General features: G+C 50.6%; 2 protein-coding genes across 6 annotated transcripts in view; one reads left to right on the forward strand and one right to left on the reverse strand.

Moving 5' to 3' along the window:
• Positions 1-523: 523 nt before the first annotated feature.
• GMFG (glia maturation factor gamma) lies at positions 524-9,337 on the reverse strand. 4 transcript variants are annotated; one of them, XM_057314374.1, is made up of 7 exons: positions 9,282-9,337; positions 3,995-4,091; positions 3,824-3,873; positions 2,926-2,975; positions 1,382-1,464; positions 853-926; positions 524-710 (listed from the first exon to the last, which is right to left on the reverse strand). In XM_057314374.1, coding segments are annotated over exons 2-7 (330 nt in total). In that variant the 5' UTR covers positions 3,996-4,091; positions 9,282-9,337; the 3' UTR covers positions 524-638. The 4 variants fall into 4 exon arrangements, with proteins under 4 accessions (XP_057170357.1, XP_044234151.1, XP_026338128.1 ...); XM_044378216.3 differs by lacking the exon at positions 9,282-9,337 and adding an exon at positions 7,992-8,081; XM_026482343.3 differs by lacking the exon at positions 9,282-9,337 and adding an exon at positions 4,533-4,606.
• SAMD4B (sterile alpha motif domain containing 4B) overlaps positions 8,771-16,259 on the forward strand; it is a 37,749-nt gene continuing 30,260 nt past the window's right edge. The window contains exon 1 of one of the 2 annotated variants that reach the window (XM_026482337.4): positions 8,771-8,869. The gene's annotated coding sequence lies outside the window, so the exon portion shown is untranslated. The remainder of the gene's footprint in view (positions 8,870-16,259) is intronic. The other variant, XM_026482336.4, reaches the window with a different exon arrangement.

Genomic DNA, 16,259 nt, shown 5'->3' on the forward strand with positions numbered 1-16,259 from the left:
CCCCAGCCTTGGGCCTTCAGGCCTCCCTAACCCCACAAACCACCCACCCCAGCAACTCCCTGAAGCAATTATGTTTGATCCTTCAACAACTTTTCTGCCTTTATATTCTTCCAGCCTGGGGCCTCCCTGAGAAAACTAGCATTCAGTGCCAGCTAATGCTTGCTAGCTCCTAGAGCTGGGGTGGGAAGTGGGGAGGAGGGGAAACAGGCATTCTGCTTCTTCACACTCAGGAACCCAGGTGTCCTTATTCCCCTAAGGGTGGGCCCCTCGTGGATTCAGATATTTTCCAATTCCTCCTGGAAACCTCTCCCCCACCCACACACCCCGCCCCTCACCCCGCCAACTCCTCCCCAGGAAACCCTACAGGCCCCTCCCTTTCTTTCCGAGAAACAGGTATCCCCCTTTCCTCCTGGGACTCAGCGGACATCCACTTGGTCTGCCTGCCCTCTGCTGGCCCAAGGTCGGTACTGCAGGGACTGTCGGCTAGCGCTCACAAGGAGAAACAGAAACAAAACTGAGGATCTCTGAGTTCTTGCATTTTAATCTCCTTCGGGTCTCAGACGTTCAGGTCCTAGGGGTCCAGTCCCCAGTTTCTTCGGGGACTCCGACATCAGGAATTCAGCTCCCCAGCCCAGAGGTCAACGAAAGAAAGACAACTTCTCTTGGAGCCAGGCCTCGGTGAGGTCATCAGTGGTGCGGATTTCAAACACCTGGGCAGGGAGAGTTCTCCCCATTAAGACCCACCGGGGAACTGAGGGAGTGAGCACTCTGCCCAATCCCACCCCACAACAGGAGCCCAGACCCTCAGCCCATCCTCCCTAGCCCTGGGGAGCCTCAGGCCCAGGCCCAGACCTTTGTGAGCTCGGCAGTCTGCACCAGTCTGTTTTTACTCCCTGCATACATCATCTGCTGTTCAGGCTTGCAGCCTGCGTGGAAAAGAGGAGAAAGGAGCATACCTGGGGGACCCTGGTTATCACTAAGGCCCTGGTCATATCATGCAGGCCCTGAAGTTTTCAAAGGATCCTGGGAGCTGTTTTAAGGTAGTCTCTTGGAGCTATACCCAGAGTTTGGGGCTTGTCTCGGGTTGGGGGGGGGCTGTTATTCTGAGGGTCCCTGGAGATGGTTTAGAGGCCACACAGGAGTTTCTAAGTAAAAGGGAGAGGTTAACTGGCTTATACACCTTGGGACTGAGGAGGACAGGTGGACTCTTAAGGAATCTGAGCCCCCACCTCCACCCCATTGCCCTCCCAGCACCCACACACCACACGTGCCACACACACAGTCACTAGTCACACACACCTGCACCCATGGACACACTCTCGCACACCCCACGCACAGAATCTAAGACCCTCTTGTGGGGATAGGGAGAGCCGTGCCTCACCCACGGGACTGGAGAAGATGAAGCACAGAGGGTAGGAAACTCGGCCGTCCTCGTGCACGTACTTGTAGCTGTAAACCACGAACCTACACCAGTGAAAGGGAATTCAAATTCAGTACTTCCGCTTGGAGCCCAGGCCCAAAGCCCATTACCCAAGTCCACAATCTTGAAATCATGCCTGAGTCTGAGAAGCTAGGGTTAAGAAATGAGACCCAGGATACTGGCCTCAAACACAAAAGAATGAAAAAGAATCATCACAGGGGCTTGTTTGGTTCACAATAACCCTCTGACATAAGTGCTCTTATTATCCTCATACTACAGGTGGAAAAACCGAGGCCCAGAGTCACTTAGCATAGGTTCTGTGGATAGAGGAAGGATTTGAGCCCAGGGAATTCAGTGCCAGAGTGTAAGGCCTCAGGCACTATGAGGTACCGTCCAGAGCTCTAGACCTCTGGCCTGAGACCAGGGCCGGTTCCATTATCTGCCAAGCCCAGTGCAAAATGAAAAGGTGGGGCCTGCTGTTCAAAAGATAGGAGAAAAGCTGTTCCCTTTCCTCTACAGTCTCTCTCCCAACTGGTCATGGTCTTTTTAAATTTGCTACTTCAAGTCAGGCTCTCTTGGGCATGGGGACACTCGCAGGGGAAGTACAGATGCTCGCAGACAGGCCCTGGAACTTGTCATGCGGGGGTGGAGGGGGTGCCAGCCCTGACCCTGACTCTGACCCTCCCTCCATCTGCACTCAGGCCTCCTGCCAGGGGGACAGAGGGCAGCAGCACTCGCTGGGCGGGGCAGTGACCAGGGGAGAACCTGTCCAGGGCTGAAGGAGGGACCACATGTGAGCCGAAGAAGGCTCCAAGCCCCCAGCACATGTGCCGCTGTCCCATCAGACTTTACACAAAACACAAATTCAAAGATTAAAACTATAAAAAATTTCCACATGGCAGGCAGTCGCAGAGCATTAAGCCCCGTCTGTGTTCGAGACTCCCTTCTGTGCATGGGGCCCAGTGTGACCGCACATGGTCAGACACCTGGCGAGCTGGTCCTCGCTGAGATCGAGAGCCTGAGATGGAGGGTCAAAATCCTGGGGTACCCCAATTCACCCCAGCGGAGATGAAAAATCTAAACAGACTAGATTTCATAAGAGTGTCAAAGAGCTCCTCTGCACAAAAAGACTTCGGAGGCTTCACACAGGATTCTCCCCAGTCACGAAAGGTCAATTGACTCCTCTGCTTCCCAAAGTATTCTCAGGCATTGAAAAAGGAAAATTTCATTTTTTGTTTAATGAAGTAAGTGCAATCACGAGACAAAACCTGACAAAGTTTGTACAGAAAAAAAAAGGAGCTCTAATATCACATGAGACTCGCAGTGTAAAATTCTGCAATAAAATATTAGTATACAAACAAAAAGTCCTAGGGTGTGAATTTGTGGCCTCAAACCCAGATCAGAGCCCATGATTAAGACTGGAATCCAAGGAGTCCCTCAATCTGTTCCTTCATCATCACCCCACTCTCCCAGGCTTGACCCTCCCCTCCCTTCCCCCAGGATACCTGGGCTGTCTCTCTGGCAATTCTGTTTTTAGTTCCTCTGGAGAAATGTTCTGGGGCGGGGCGGGGGGGCGGTAAGAAAAAGAAAAGACTGTCATTAAGCAAGTACAAACTACGTGCCAAGGCACTGGTCTAAGAAATACACATAGATAACTCACTGACTTCTGCCACAATTCTGTGTGGTAGCTTCTCTTCTTATCCCCACTTTACAGGTGAGCAAACCGAGGCCCAGGGTTGTTAAGATGCTGGTCTGGATAGATTGCAGATAGGGAGCAGCACGATTCAGATTTGCATCTGGATTCAAATCGTAACCATTTTGCTACACTGCCTTTCAGAGGACCTGAGAGGGCCCTGCTCCTAGTCAATCCCCCTCCCCTGACAAACAGCCCCAGCCTCAGCCTCAGCCTCCATGGGCCACCTCCCTCCAAATCCTTACCACAACACTATGAAGTAAGCCTTATTATCGTTCCCATGTGACTGATAAAGACAGCGAGGCAAGAAAGGGGGAGGTCTACCCTTTTATGCAGGATTTCTGCTAGCTTTTTGTGGACTTATCTGGAAACTTTCATTTAAGTGCCAATAAAATATCATCATGGTCGTCGTCACCATCATTTTATTTAGCATATTCTATGTGGCAGGCCCACTTCTAAGCCCATGACAAGGATTAAAGCACTGAATCCACAGACCCTAAGAGGTAGGTACACTTACCCCCATTTCACAGATGAGGAAACAGAGACCCATACAGGTGAAGTCTCTTGCCTCCAGTCACAACTGAGCTGGGATTTGACCTCCAGGCCTTTCTGGCCCCCAAAGTCAGCTCTTAGCATCAGTTTCAGCCCCCTGGTTCTCCCAGTCCCACTGTGCACGTCTTGGGGGGGACCCATCTATCCCAGATCCTCACCTGAAATTCTTCCTCGAGCACCACCATCTGCCGGTCTTTGTCCACCTTCACTGGGGAGGGATGGTACACAGGGGTTAGCTGCCCGTTCCATCCAGCGACGACACTAGCCCAGCCTTCCTTGTTTGTCCCCACCCCCTCTGCCACCCTTCCAGGGGAGGAGATGACACTCACTTATTATGGCTGCATTGTCCGTCTCTTTTCTGAAGCGAAATTTTCTCAGCTTTTCCTTTAGCTCAGGGTCCACCTCGCATACCACCAGGGAATCAGACTGCCAGAGAAGCCCAGGAAGAGCTGAGCTGTCCTGGCTTCAGCCCCCTGCCCCCTTCCCCAAACCTCAGTTTTTCCATCTACTGATGACGAGGTGGGCCTGACGGCTCATAGGACACCTCTGGGTACATTAGGGAAAAGTGTGCTTTCTTAGGCAGGTGCTGCCCCTTACCAATGCACACACTTGCAGTGCAGGGCAGAGGCTGGGCTCCAGCCCTTTAGCCAGGTGCCGTTGGGGAACACTTGAGGAGACCCAGGGATCCGCTTGCCTGGGGCTAAACCTGGAACCAGCATCTCTCTTCCCCCCAGCCAGGCCCTTTGCTGCAGTGGGGTCACCCTCCCAGCCCGAGTAGCCCACAAGCCGACCTTCACCCAAGCACTCTCCCAACCCCAGCCCCACCCCAGCCCCCGGCCCTTCCCATACACCCCTTGGCCCCCTGACCATGACTTTTAGGTCCACAGGCCTCTTCTTTTCTCAGTTCCGCTGTCTTCTAGAGGTGGGGACCAGGGCTGCAGGGGGCGGGGTGTGGGGCAGGGGAAAGGTTTCATCCAACACCACATCCTGTTTATGCCCATTCTGGGACAACTGTCTCAGAGGGCTCCTCCCCTTCCTTCCTTCCCCTCATCTGCCAGGACCTCCCAGGCTTTGCAATCACCCAGACTAGGGTTCAAATGCTGCCCTGCTGTGTGACCCTAGCTAAGTAACTTCACCCTCTGATTCAGGATTCTTGTGAGGATATCATAGCTTCACATACCTCCTGGTATGGTGGGCATGCTCAATATACAGTAGGTAACAATGAGCTCTTTAGTTCCTTCTCTCTTCTGGGAAGCTCTCCTAGATTGCCCCCCCCCCCCGGAATATTTTAATTCCAAAGTAGAAAATGGGAGCTTAGGGATGTTTGCTAGCCAAACTGCCACCCACTGTGTTGACAGGGAAACAGAGACTCCATAGTGCCCAGGTAATGCTGAATTTTTTCCTGCAGTTATTCAACCTTAGGGGCCTAATAATGGGCCCTACAACAATGGTGTCCAATTCTATCAGACCGGTACCCCCTTTTTTATTAAGTGCACTTTGTGTTGCCCCCTTTCCCACTGTGAAATGAAATTCCTAGATAATGTAACCTACTTATACACAGATCCTCCCCCCCAAATCAATACAATGTCCTGTCATATAAAGGAGAAATAAAAGGGAAGTAATTTATGGGAAAACTCCATGTATTTCAGTGAGAAAATATAAGCCAACAAGAGACTCTTCACAGGTCCCAGCTCCCCATTGGCTGGCCTGCAGTGCTGGCTCCACCCATACCCTTCCAGAAGGCCCTCCAGAGGCACTGTATCCCACCCAGCTCCCCCTTACTGACAGGCGTCACTGGAGCTATTCTCCCTCTCCCTGTATCCTCAGTGTTCCCATCCCTACTAGATCTTTCTTCTCGGCCTACACGCGGGGTTGTCTTCCTTCTTAAAAACTAAGAACCCTATCTTCCATCCAGCACTGCCCATTCATTTCCTTCCCTTTTCAGCAAAACTTCTCGAAAGAATCATCTATACTTGCTGCCTCCAATATCTCCTCCTGATTTTCTCTTCAACTCTCTCCCAGCAGATTGTCACTCCTGTCCCCATCCCCTGATGTACCCTTGTCAGGGTCACCAATGACCTCTATGGTGTTGGACCTAATGGTCAATTCTGTCTTCATCTGTTGTGCCCTGTCAGCTGCATGTCCATCCCTCTCTGTGCCCTGAAGAAACACTTTCCTCACTTGGATTTCAGGACAACACCCTGGCCTGCTTTTCCTCCAAGCGTTCTAGCTGCTCCTTCTTGGCCTCTCTTGTTAACTTCTTCCTTTTAACGGTGGGGTGTCCCGGGGCTCAGTCCTTTCTCTCCTTCTCTTTTTCACTTACTGTCTCTCCTGATCTCATCCAGTTTCTTGGCTTTCAAAGGGGATACCCTAATTACTTCTCCAGCCTGGGCCTCTCCGCAAACTCTAGACTCCTACACCCAGCTGTCAAGCTGACATCTCCACCTGTATGTCTCAGTCATCCTTAACCTGTCTCATTCATCTCAACGTACCTCAGAACTTGTCAGTTCTGGGGGCGCCTGGGTGGCTCAGCTGGTTAAGCGTCTGCCTTCAGCACGGGTCATGATCCCGGTGTCCTGGCATTGAGCCCCACATCGGGCTCCCTACTCCGCAGGGAGCCTGCTTCTCCCTCTCCCTCTGCCTGCTGCTCCCCCTGCTTGTGCTCTGTCAAATAAATAAATAAAATCTTAAAAAAAAAAAAAGAAGAACTTGTCAGTTCTGAATTTCAAAACGTAACCAGAACCTGTCTACCTTCCCTCTCCACAGCCCATACCCTGGTCCCGTCCACCTTTATCACCTGCCTGAACTCGCAGCAACCTCCTCACTGTTCCCCTGCTCTCCCTCCCACACTGTATGCTTCACAGGACTGCCAGAGGGATCCTAATAAAACCCAAGGCAGACGACATAGACATACTTCCTCTTCCTCCCTCAAGCCCTCCTACAGCTTCCGTGTTATTTGGGTAAAAGCTAGAGTCTTTACGGTGGCCTTTATCTGCCACCACCCTTCCTCCATTATCACTTGGACCTTGTCTTCTCCTGCCCTCCTCTTTCCTCACTCCATTCCAGTCACATTATTCTCTTTGTGGTTCTGTGAATAATCCTGCCACTGGGCCTTTGCACTTGCTGGTCCCTCTTTCTGGAGCCCTCTTTCCCTTATGGTTTACTTCTTCATTTCTTCAGATTTCTGCTCAAATCTCACCTGATCCAAGACACCTTTGCCCCACCTAAAATAGTGCTAACCTCATCACTCCATCCCCTCAGCTTGCTTTATTTTTCTCCATAGTACCTATCACCAAGTCACAATGTATTTATTTATTTGTGTCCCCTCAACCATAATGTAAGCTTCAAGCATGAATATAAGCTTTGTTCCATTGTTGAATTTCTAGAACCTTGAACAGCGCCTGACACACATTAGGTACTTGAGTATCGTTTAGTGAATAAATGAACTGGTATCTATCGAGCACAACTACTCTATACGCTGTGAAGTCTGTTGCTTAAATGTAGGGGGTAGTGGATGGGGTTTGTGATATGCCCCACCCTGGCTTGAAATGACCTTTCCTCACTGCATCTTCCTATTTGTCTGGCTGCCCCTTCTCAATCGTGGAGAGATGTTGATTCCTTTGCTCAAACCTTAGGTGTCCCCCTTTCTCAGGGTTCTGTCATGTCCTTGTTTCCATTCATCCTTTGTATCCTCCCAGGCTAGATCATTAACACCCACAGTTTCAATTACCATCTTTGATGATCCTCAAATCTTGGTTTCCAGCCCCAATTTCTTAAGCTCCAGACCCAGCCTGTGCAGCCTCCTGGCCCCCACTGCTGGGTGGTCCACAGCATCTTCCAAACGCAGCATCTTCCAAACCTGCCTTTCCTCTGGGTCTCCTTCTCAGGGAGGCACCACCAACCCCTAACCCCCCCAACCAGGGGCCTTGTCCAGGATTTCACCCTCTCTCCCCACTCTGGAGCCAGCCAGTCCCAAGGAAGTTTCACTCGGCGTCCTGGGCGTCTCTCCCGCCCACACCTCCTCCCTTTCCCACAGTCCCACCCCAACTGCCTCCCTGTACTGAAGGCCCCCAATTTTATTCCCTCCAATGCACGCTCCATATGAAAGCCAAAGCCCTCTTTCCAAACCCCCAACTCATCATGACTCTCCCTGGCTTGAAGCCCTTCCATGACTCCCTAGTGTCCTCAAGACAAGCCCAAACTCCCCCAAGTGGCCAAACATCTGGCCACAGCTCATTTCCCACCACTCCTTGCCCGGAACGCTACACTCCGTCCACCCCGGCCACATTTTCTTTGAGTTCCTCTAACACGCCATGTCTCTGTCACCTTCTGGGTGAGGGCCCCCGCTCCGCTTAGTCACCAGGTCCAGGGAAGTTTGCGGAACGAACAGATTACAATAGTCAACTCCCATTTGTTGACGGCCTCCATTGTGCCAAGCGCTTTCTATGTATGCATCGTCTCTTTCAATCCTATTCCCACTTGGGAGACGAAGCAGCAGGCTCAGAGAGGGCTGCTGTGGTAGAGCGGAGACTCCAGAAGCCTGAGCTCCAACCTGCATCCTGGCCGCTCGTCCCACCTGGGCCCAGGCCTTAGGCGGGCGGTGCAGGAGGGGCGGGAAGGCCGGCCTTGAACACCAGATTCAGGAATTGTGACCTAGCTCACGGCCGCTGAGGTAGACGCGCGCGAGACTGCCCCCTGCGGGCCGGGAGGCCCAATCCCCGGCTCCGCCGCGCCCGTTGCCCATGGCAACGCCGCGCGCGCCCCGCCCCCGCCCCGCCCGCCAGCCCCAAGGCCCCGGCGGGGCCGACTGCCCGTCAGCCCCGCGGCCAACCAATCCCACCGCGCAGGGGGCGGGCCTCTTGGGCCTCGCTCAACCCCCAGCGCTCCCCTCTTCGCCAGGACCCCGCCTTTCTCCGCGCACACCTCCCGCCCTTCGGTCTGCCCTCGCCGCCCGTTGGCGGGCGCGCCGTTCGTCACCGCGGCGTGAGCTAATGCCGGCGCGCGGCGGCCCCGGCGGGGCGGGGCCAGGGGCGGTGACGCACGGCGCGGTGACGCAGCGCGACGGCGGCGGCGGCGGCGGCGGCGGCGGCGGCGGTGGTCGGTGAGGGAGGAGGGAGGGGAGCTCGCGGGCCGGAGAGGGGGCGACGGCGGCGGCGGGGGCCTGAGGAGGCCCAGCGGCGGCAGCGGCGGCGGAGGCCGAGGCGGTGAGTCGCGGGCAGGGCCGGGCGGCGGCGGGGCGGCGGCGGGTCGGGGCGCGCGGGGCTCACCTCAGGGCGCCCCAGGCCGCGCGGGCGGCCCCGCCCCCTCAGGGACCCCGAGCCCCGGGCGGCGGCAAGCGCGGGCCTCGGGGGTCCTGGCTCTCGAGAGAATCCCCCACCCCCGACCCTCAAGTCGCCCGCCCAGGCCGCCTGGGAAGCTTTCCTCCGAAACCCTTCTCACACCCTGGGGACCGCGAGGGGCCGGGCCGGGGGACCTTCCCTGTGACCCCCCCGCAGGTCTGCTTCAGACACCTCCCTGGAGGGCGTTCCCACAGCCCCGCGAAACCCTCCCCAGAGCCCCCTGAAAACCCCCACCCCTCCTCCGGCCCGAAATCTTTCCGAGAGACCCCCCCCTTACGTCCCCACAGTCTTGTCCAGACGCCGGCTTAGGTCTCGGAAATCTTCCTCAGCGAACCCCTCCTCTGGCCCCAGATCCCCCATCCTCCTCCGTCCAGAAATATTCCCCGGAGGCCACTCCTCATCTATTCCAACAATGTGTGTCATATCTCCTCCCGGAGCCTCCCTCATAAGCCCTAAAAATCTCCTGCAGTCTCCGTGAGATCCCCTCCAGACCCCGCACATTCCAGAAATCTCCCCCAGAGACCTATTTCGCACAATCTCCCCAGGTCTTCCCTCTCACAGGCCCCAGGAATTTTCCCTCCTACCTACCCCCATACCAGAAATCACCTGGGAGACGTTCCACGCATGGCCCCCAAATCTCGGAGCCCCCTCCCTGCCCCCATGTCCTTTGGAATGTCCCTGTATACCCTGAAAGTCTTCCTCAGAGACCATGAAATGTCCTCACATCCCGAAATTCACCTAGAGGACCCCCCCCCCCCACACACACACACCAGGTGTCTCTCATACACACTTCCCCTTCACAAAGTCATCCCTTAGGACCCTTCCACAGATCCCAAAGATTTCTCCCAAAGATTTCCCAAGTCTCACCAGCCCAAAACGCCCTAAAGATCACCCTCACATACCCCAAAAATCTCCCCCCAAGACCGCCCTCTCTTATCCCAAATATCTCCTCCAAAGATATGCTGAAATCTCTGGAGAGCTCTTATCCCATAATCCAGAAGCCTTTTCCACAGCCCCTGTTACCTATCCCAACTCTTTCCTGGTAACTTAAACCATATGTTCCACAGATTTCTTCAGGATTCCAAAAAGGTCCCTTGCAATCTCTGATATTCTATAGAATCCTCTTTAGATGACCCTTGAAAATCCACCTTTGTAGACTGACTTTTAGTTGAAGTTTCAAAACCCGTTAAATCTTAAGACTCTCTTCATGACCTTTGTGAGATGCAGGTTTTCCAAGACCTCCTTACATCTTCTCAGAGACCTCAACCCCTCAAGCCCTCCTGGGATAAGCCCTCGAAATCCCTCCCAGAGACCCTTCCAACACCCCCCAGAACCCATTGAATCACTGCTCAGAGACTTCTTGACTTACTGAGACACTTTTCCTAGAGACTTCCATCCCTAAACTCTTCCTCCCAGGTTCCCTCAGGTCCTCTAGAACCTCCTCCCCATTCAGTCTTCCCTCAAAATAACTGAGCTCCTGCTCTTAGAAAGTCCCAGAATTCTTTCTGAAAAAAACCTTCTACTCTGACATTCCCACATCCCTCTCAGAAGACCCACTTTTCCCATACTATGCCCTTTTGAAGACTTTACTCAGAGGTTTCTCCTCATCCGAGCTCTCTTAGTAGTTCCTGAAAAGACCTCTCCAATCCTGCTCCAGTACATCCAGGATCTCTCTCAGGAGACCACACATCCCCCAGACACCCTTTAGAGAATTTTCTTCAAAATTGCCCTCCATCAACAACCTAACCCCCAGCAGTTTCTGAGACTTCTTCAGAACATTCTCTCATTTCCACCTGTGACATCTGCATCCATTCAGGATCCTATCAGATTTACCCCTTTTAGGATTTTTAGGATCCTATTTATACCCTCTCATCACCTCCATTCTCTTTCCTTTGAAATCAACTTAGAGATCCTTCTCAGATCTGAGCCTCCTTTCCCCCCATTGTCCCTTTAGAGGCCCCCAGCATCTTCCAGGCTCCCCTCACCCCAAGAGCCTCCACTGTCTCCTTTTAATAAAAAGATCCTCAAGAGACAACCTCGTCTCTTGAAATCTCAACCCTCAGAGACTTCTCAGGCCATTTTTCTTAGGTTTCATCCTCATAGACTCCTCCTCCCTTCGGAGATTGAGAGATCCTTAACACCCTTCTTAGAGACTTCTTGAGGACTCCCCCCATTTTCTTTTCAGCAGCCTTCTCCTTCCTTTTCCCCTTTGAGGGCCTCCTCACTAAAGAATCCCTTCCCTGTAGCAGTGGTTCTCAAAGCATGGTCCTTGGACCAGGAGCATCAACATCACCTGGGAACTGGTTAGAAATGCAAATTCTTGGGTCAAGCCCAGACCTACTGAACCAGAATACCTGAGAGTAGGACCCTGCAGTCTGTTTTTAGGGACCCTTCTGGTGATTCTGATGCATGTTCGAATTTGAGAACCATTGCCCCCTGAGAGGATTTCCCTTTTGCCATAGAAAGCCTCCCAAAAGATGCTTTAGGATATGCCTCTGAACTGCCCACCCCCATTTTCCTGAGAGTCCCCTTTGTGAAATATCCACCCTCCAGAAAGTCTCCTTCCCCTCCTTAAAAGGGTTCTGGCTTGTCTCAGAGGTTATCCCACCCTCTGAGCAGTTACTTCATATTCTACCTTTGGATGGTTTCTTTTCAGGTCTTCCTCAGCACTTTTACCTTCTGGCTTCCCCTCTACACCATACCCCAGCCTTTGGTGCTTCTGCTTCAAATTGCTATCTCCTTGAACTCGTATGTCCATATCTAATCTTCATCTATTCCTCTCCACGTAGGCACCCTCCCTTTAAGGCACCTTCAGGTCTTTTCATTCTCTGTGTCTTACTGTCCAGAGTCCTCCCTTTTACTTCTTAGGGCACCACTCGCCTTCTCCCTTGTAGTTTTTCATGTACTTGTTCACTCACCCTCACTGCACTAGCAAGTTTGGAAAGTTCTGGGATGTGTCTTATTTGTCTCTGAATCCCACAGTGGGATCTGCCCTCTGTAAGTTATTGGGAATTATTAGAGAATGGGCAGCTCTTCCTTCTGCATTTGGCCAGAAATCTCTGTTTTTCAGATCTCACTCCCCATTCAGGTTCTATATACCTTTCCCACCCCCTCCTGTCTTCTCTCTCTACCCAGCCCCCATTGCCTCTCCTCCTAGAAGAGGCTGTCTTGCCCCTCCTACTGCTATTTGAGGGACTTTTTTGTGTGTGCTTACTCCTGATTCTGAGCTGCCTTAGGTCCTATTCTTGGTGACCTGCCTCACCCCATCCTGGTTGGCTTCTCACCTTTATAAGTCTGAAGCCTCCACAGGGCTCTCAGCTTTCTCTGAGGGATTCTGTTTCTCTCTAGGGTTGAGAAGAGGAAACAGATCACAGGATAAACACTGGGGCCTGCCTTCAGTGAGCTCACAGTACATTAGAGGGGTTGAGCAGGTACATGGGGCAGAACATGAGGTACAAATTATACACTGTGGAAATTTGGCAGTGAAAGAAGGAACGTTTTATCTGGAAAGACTTCATGGAAAAGGTGGCATTTGGGCTCGGTGATGTTCTACAGGAGTTGGGACGGTGGTGAGTAGCCTCCAGGCAGAATTAACAGCTTTTTGATGGGTCAAAGACAAGAACGCCTCCTCATCTCCCACCCATAGCATCTCTTCTCTTCACATAAAGGACAGAGATGAAAGAAAATAGATCTCTTCCATCTGTATTGTATTTGCCAACTGCACTTTTGTTACCTATAGAATGATAATATTAATGACTACTGTTTATTGGGTAATTATGATTTGCCAGTCACTGTTTAAATGCTTCGCATGTATTCTCCCCTCATGTTCCTCATAGGAACCCTATGAGGTAGGTAAGCTACAATTAATCTCATTTTACAAATGATGAAATTGAAGACAGGTGGCACAGATAGATGGTCTGTGGACCCTGTCTATCCCAAGATGATAGAGCCATGAGTCACAGAGTTGGATTTTCTGTTCAGATAGGGTTGGGTGCAGTGAGGCATTGTAGCGTAGTGGTTAAGTTTGCAGACTCTGGGGCCAGACAGGATTTGCATCCCACATTGTCACTTACTAGTTTTGTGACCTAGGACAATTATGTAAATTCTCTGGTTCTTAGTATCCACATTTAAAAAATGAAAGTAATAATGATATTCTGTTATGAAATACTATAAGGATTGAATTAGTTAACACATATAAAGTTCCTAGAACAATGCCCTGTGTATAAGTGCTCAGTGTTATCAAAGATAAATGGCTCATGTCAGCCAGCACTCCAAAGACATGAATGGCAGAACCTTCAGTTCAAACTGGTTTAATCAAAAAAGAGAATTAATTGGCTGTGTTACTAAATGGGTTATCTTCAGACCTAGCTTCATCCAGGAGTTCAAACAATCTTCTCAGTAATCTCTGCCCATTTCTCCAAGGAGTTAGCTTCATCCTCAACAGATTTCTACTTTGTGGTGACTAAGATGGCCTTCAGCAACCCCAGGCTTACATCCTACCTCCTTAACAGCCTTAGTGGAAAGAGAACTCTTTCCGAGAGCCCCAGTTTGAAAACAATTTCTTCCCTGAGTAAGTGTGAAATAACAGAAGATCCTTAAGGACATGTTTGGGGTTCTATACCCTGGTATTCTCTCTTGCTTGCTGAGGTTGCTGTGATTCCATCCCATGACCTTTCTGAGTGCTGGTGGCAGTCCCCTTCCTCCCTTGTTATCCAGCCCCAGTCATTCTCCACTCTGTGATTGTTTGGATCCGGAGAGACTTTATGGCTAGTCTGACCCAACCAGACTTTCCTTTGGGATCTCACTCATAGAGACAGGGAAGAGATGACTGCCTGGGTTTGGTGGTAGCCTCAGGGTAGGGTAGTGGAATCAAGGAGTAGTAGTGTTCAATCCTATACCTCAGCTTTGGGTTTTCTGGACTCTGAACTTTGTTAGAGGGTTAGGTAAATTACTTCGAGTAGTTTAGTTTTGTTTGTTTTAGTGTAAATTTGTTGAATATAGAGTCTGATTGAGGGCAAGTTACAGAACAACAGTGTATGCAGTATATAAGTCTCAACTCCAACAGTTAAATAATTCATGGAGGCACTTTTCTGGGTACTGGGCATACAGCAGTGAATGAAACAGTCAAGGTCTTGGAACTTGTGGCACTTATATTCTGATAGGGGATTGGAGAGGACACATAAAAGAAATAGGTGATATGTACTATGAAGGAATTAACACAGTAGAGTGAAAAAGAGGGTGGCTGTGGCCACTATATTCAGGGTGGTCAGATTTGGCCTCTGAGGAGGTGACAATTGAGCCTGACAACCTAAAAGATGAAAAGGCACCAGTTGTGGGATGATCTTGGAGTGGGGCATTCCAATCTAAGCATTGTTCTCTGTGGAGAAAGGACTGCTGCGGGATGGCGGGGGGGATTTTTCACAAATATATTGAGGGTGTGCTTGCTGTGTGCCAGGTGCTATACTAGGAACTAAAAATGTAGCAGTGAATAATACAACCACAGTCTTTCCTTCCCTCATGGATCTTACAGTCTAGGCATTTCTGGAAGAGCTGCAGCCTTCAAAGAAATAGCTTTTGATGCTATCAGGCAAAAAACTCCTTCCTGGGGAAATGAGGAAGACTGGGGCACACATGAAGCCAGATCTGATTGATGAGAGGGAACCAGCCATGTGGTGATCTGGGGAAGAACATTTCAAGTAGAGGGGTCGACGGCAACAAAAGCCCTGAGATGTGTTCAAGGAACAACAAGGAAACCAGTGTGAGGGAGAGGGGGCAGAGGATTGGAGAGGTTGATAGAGGCTAGATCACGTAGGGCCTTGTGGGCCATGGTAAGGAGTTTATGTTTTCATTTAAGAGATTTGGGAAGTTATTAGAGGGTTTTTAAAGCAAGACAGCGGCATGATCTATTTTTTTGTTTTTTGTTTTTTGAAAGAACGTTCACTGGTTTCTGCAAGGAAAACGGATAAGAGTGTAAGCAGGAGGTGGATTAGGAGGCATTACATTGGTCCAGATGAGAAAAGATGGTAACTTGAATATGGTGGTGGCAGTAAAAAATGAGAGAAATAGATGTATTTTGGGTATAGAGAAAACAGGACTTAGTGATGGGATTGGAGAAAGAGGAATCCAGGATGACAATAGCTAACAACTCTATGACAGTAGGTACTATTATTAAACCCATTTTACAGATGAGAAAACAGGCACAGCAAGGTGAAATCTCTTGCCCAAAGTTGCATAGGTAGTAAGTGGTAGGATTCTGTTTCCAGCCCAGACAGTGTGGTCCCAGAGCCACTTGAGTTTTGGGAAGGAAAAAGGAGGGCATGTTTAGCTGATGTTAAGAAAAAAAGAATTATCAAGACCAGATGAATAGATCTTATGGAAGAGAAAGGAGTCCAAGATGACTTTAAGAAGTTCTGAGTTGTCCACAGAAAGGTGATAGTTGAATCTGTGGGAGGTGATTATCAGGTGATAGGATACAAGTATAGGGGAAGGAAAGGGCTAAAGATAGTTTTATCAGGGAAGGGTCAAACATTTAAGCGTAGAATGAGTGAAAGCAATACGTGGGGGCAAGGGGGAAGGGATACGAGCTTCCTCTCTACTCCAGGGTTTCCCACAGGTTCTCAGGCTGGGCTTATCTTCCAGGAGGCTCTGCCTGGTTTCTCCCCTCCTCTCCCTCTGTTCCCCAGAACTATTCATACAAAGCCTCATTCTTGGCCGAGGCAATAGTATGCATATTTCGTGTACATATTTCAGGAGTTTCTGAAAATAATGGTTGGTCTTTACAAAAGAGAAGTTGAGCTCCCTTGGCATCTGACATTCCCCTGTTCTTCTCAGGTCAGGATAGTGAGTTAACCTTAGGTAACTAGCCTGTTACCTTGTTCACGAAATATGAGTTCCTCAAAGGCCTAGGTGGGTGCTGTAGAAGGGCTAGGAATGGGTAAGAAGGCTAATACGACGCCCTTACTTATCCAGAGATGTTGGCATTAAAGGGTGTACCTTTTGCCCAACTTTTCTAGGCAGTGGAAGGGAATTTACAGGAGGCTGCAACATTCTTAGGAACAAGCAAGAGCTCTAAAGCCAGACTGTCTGGCCTTGAAAATCTCAGCCTAGCTGTGTGTAATCTTAGACAAGTGACTTAACCTTTTCTGTGTCTCAGTTTCTCCATTTGTAAAATGAGGATAATATTGCGTGTGTGTGTATCTGTAGATGTGTGTGTAATACATGTGTATCCCACGTATATGTGTGAAATATAGCATAT

This window comes from Ursus arctos, unplaced genomic scaffold (genome assembly GCF_023065955.2).
Source record: "Ursus arctos isolate Adak ecotype North America unplaced genomic scaffold, UrsArc2.0 scaffold_19, whole genome shotgun sequence".
Classification (NCBI taxonomy): Eukaryota; Metazoa; Chordata; class Mammalia; order Carnivora; family Ursidae; genus Ursus; species Ursus arctos.